The sequence below is a fragment of the Danio aesculapii genome, chromosome 16 (assembly GCF_903798145.1).
Source record: "Danio aesculapii chromosome 16, fDanAes4.1, whole genome shotgun sequence".
Classification (NCBI taxonomy): Eukaryota; Metazoa; Chordata; class Actinopteri; order Cypriniformes; family Danionidae; genus Danio; species Danio aesculapii.
The window spans coordinates 5,503,106-5,505,605 of NC_079450.1; the positions used below are offsets into that span (position 1 = coordinate 5,503,106).

The 2,500-nt window shown below is 31.8% G+C and overlaps 1 protein-coding gene across 1 annotated transcript in view; it reads right to left on the reverse strand.

Annotated features, from left to right (window-relative positions):
* The window catches only part of iglon5 (IgLON family member 5), a 391,287-nt gene that overhangs the window by 21,233 nt on the left and 367,554 nt on the right, over positions 1-2,500 (reverse strand). The window contains exon 4 of the mRNA XM_056475075.1: positions 2,192-2,311. Coding sequence (XP_056331050.1) covers positions 2,192-2,311 — 120 coding nt within the window. The remainder of the gene's footprint in view (positions 1-2,191; positions 2,312-2,500) is intronic.

Consider the following 2,500-nt stretch of genomic DNA (forward strand, 5'->3'; position numbering starts at 1 on the left):
CCGGTAACCTTTGACTTCCATAGTGAAAACTGAAAACCCGTAACCATTGACTTCAATGGTGAAAGCCGGTAACCATTGACTTCCATATTAAAAACTGAAAACCGGTGACTATTGACTTCAATGGTGAAAGCCAGTAACCATTGACTTCCATAGTGAAAGCTGAAAACCGTTAACCATTGACTTCCGTAGTGAAAGCTGAAAACCGGTAACTATTGACTTCCGTAGTGAAAGCTAAAAATCTGTAACCATTGACTTCCATAGTGAAAGCTGAAAACCGGTAACCATTAATATCCATAGTATTAGTTTTACTACTATGGAAGTCAATGGTTACCGGTTTTTAGCTTTCTTCATCAAAAGAAAGAAACTCATTAAGGCTTGGAAAATCTTGAAGCAGAGTACATAGAGAGTACCTTTTCATTTTTGCTTGATCTATCCCTTTAATATGCATGTTATCAGCCACTTTTTTCCCTAATTCTGTTTGGAATTTTTTGAAATGTTTATGAATGCTGATGTAAAAGATGATCTTGTGTGTAAATATGCACAGATACAGTGGGTGTTTATTACACAGACACACTTGCATTTCAGTCTCTGAGCTCAGCTGCTGTATTCATGTAAAATCCAGACCGAGAGACTCTTCAGCTGATTTCCAAACACTAAGAGGATCAATTGAAAATAAATGACAGTAAATGATGATCCCCACCGTCCTGTAATCATATTGCGAAAAAAAGATTCAATAAAAAAGCCCTCTCTGTTCTGCGTTTCATCACGAGACCCTCCAAACTGAATGCTGCTAATATCAACCGTAATGAAAGTTATAAATAGTATGTTAATGATAAGCGTGATTATTAATATTGCGGCAAGGCTGATAATGGTGACAAAGAGGATGAGAGCACATGTTGACAATTATCTCACTGGTTCTGGCTGTAATTACGTGTAATGAAATCTGAGCTGTAAATCACTTGGATTATATCCGTAAGTGCGTGCTGCTGGCACTGCTCTGGTGTATTGTTTACTGTATGCATGAAATACCTCTACAAAATTGGTGTAAATGGGCAGTAAACAATGAGAAGATGCACAAGTTTCGGTTTCAAAGGCCACATATGTATACAACAAATGACATTTAATAGATTTATCAAACCCTGTTTAATGACGTTCATTGGAAACTCTAATAAAACATGTGTGATATACAGTAATTAATTAATAAAAAATGCACTCCCTATCAATTTCTTGGGTATTCTTTTCAAACACTTAAATAATACATAAAACAGGACCATTAGCATTTTTGGACATTTGCATGTCAGTTTTAAAAATAAAATAAAATAAAATAAAATAAAATAAAATAAAATAAAATAAAATAAAATAAAATAAAATAAAATAAAATAAAATAAAAAGTAAAATAATTTAATGAAATAAAAAATATACATATTTTTTAATAAAATAAAATAAAATTCAATAAAATAAAAAATTAAAATAAAAACAAAATAATAAAATAAAATAATAAAATAAACAATAAATTTAAATAAAATAAATAAATAAAAATAAAAAATAATAAAATAAAATGTTTAAAAATAAAAAATTTTTTAATAACAAACAATTGAATTAAATAAAATAAAAACTAAGATAAAATAAAAACTAAACTAAATACAAAATAAAAAAACTAAATAAATAAAATAAAATACAACCAAATAAAAACTAAACTAAACTAAACTAAACTAAACTAAGCTAAACTAAACTAAACTAAACTCCTGTTGTCACAATCACCAGCGATCTAATCCTTACAGATCGCTGGTAAACTCAGAGATCGCATAGAACTACAAATCCACCAGTATATGACCTACAAGATCCAGTCATGCACCACACACTCACACATGTTCCAGTTTTCCATTGATTAGACTCACACAGCTGAAGCTGCTCATGGACTGATTACATTCACATATAAACAGCTCGCTCTGACACCCGACTCTGGATTTGCCTGTGTACATCTGTGAAACCCATTTCTACTGTGACACCTAGTGGCCTTTTTTATGTATTGCTCTGGAACAGCTTCAGCAAAGAAACAGTTAAGCAAATTAAGGTATTAAGGCCCAATCCCATTTAAATTTTTGCAGCCCAGACAGAATGTTGTGATGTGTGTGCAGAACTTGACCATCATTTACAGTATGATGAACAAAATAGCCGCAGTAAAACTCACATTTAAAGTCCTTCCAGGTGATGGTGGGCTCTGGTCTGCCAACCGCCAGACAAAACAAGTTGACATCTTCGCCCTCATTCACAGATTTATCCTGCGAGATGTTCACTATCCGCGCCGGCACTGAAAAACAGAAGATTTTAATCAAGATTAAGAAAAGCAGATATATAAAATATACTAGGCTTAAGGCAAGACACTGCAGGTGAATAGGGTAAACAATCTATTAATAGTTCTTACTATAGTTTCTTGGCTAATTATTTTAACAATTGCAAGTATTTTTTAAAAGGTTTTCTAATATATATATATATATAT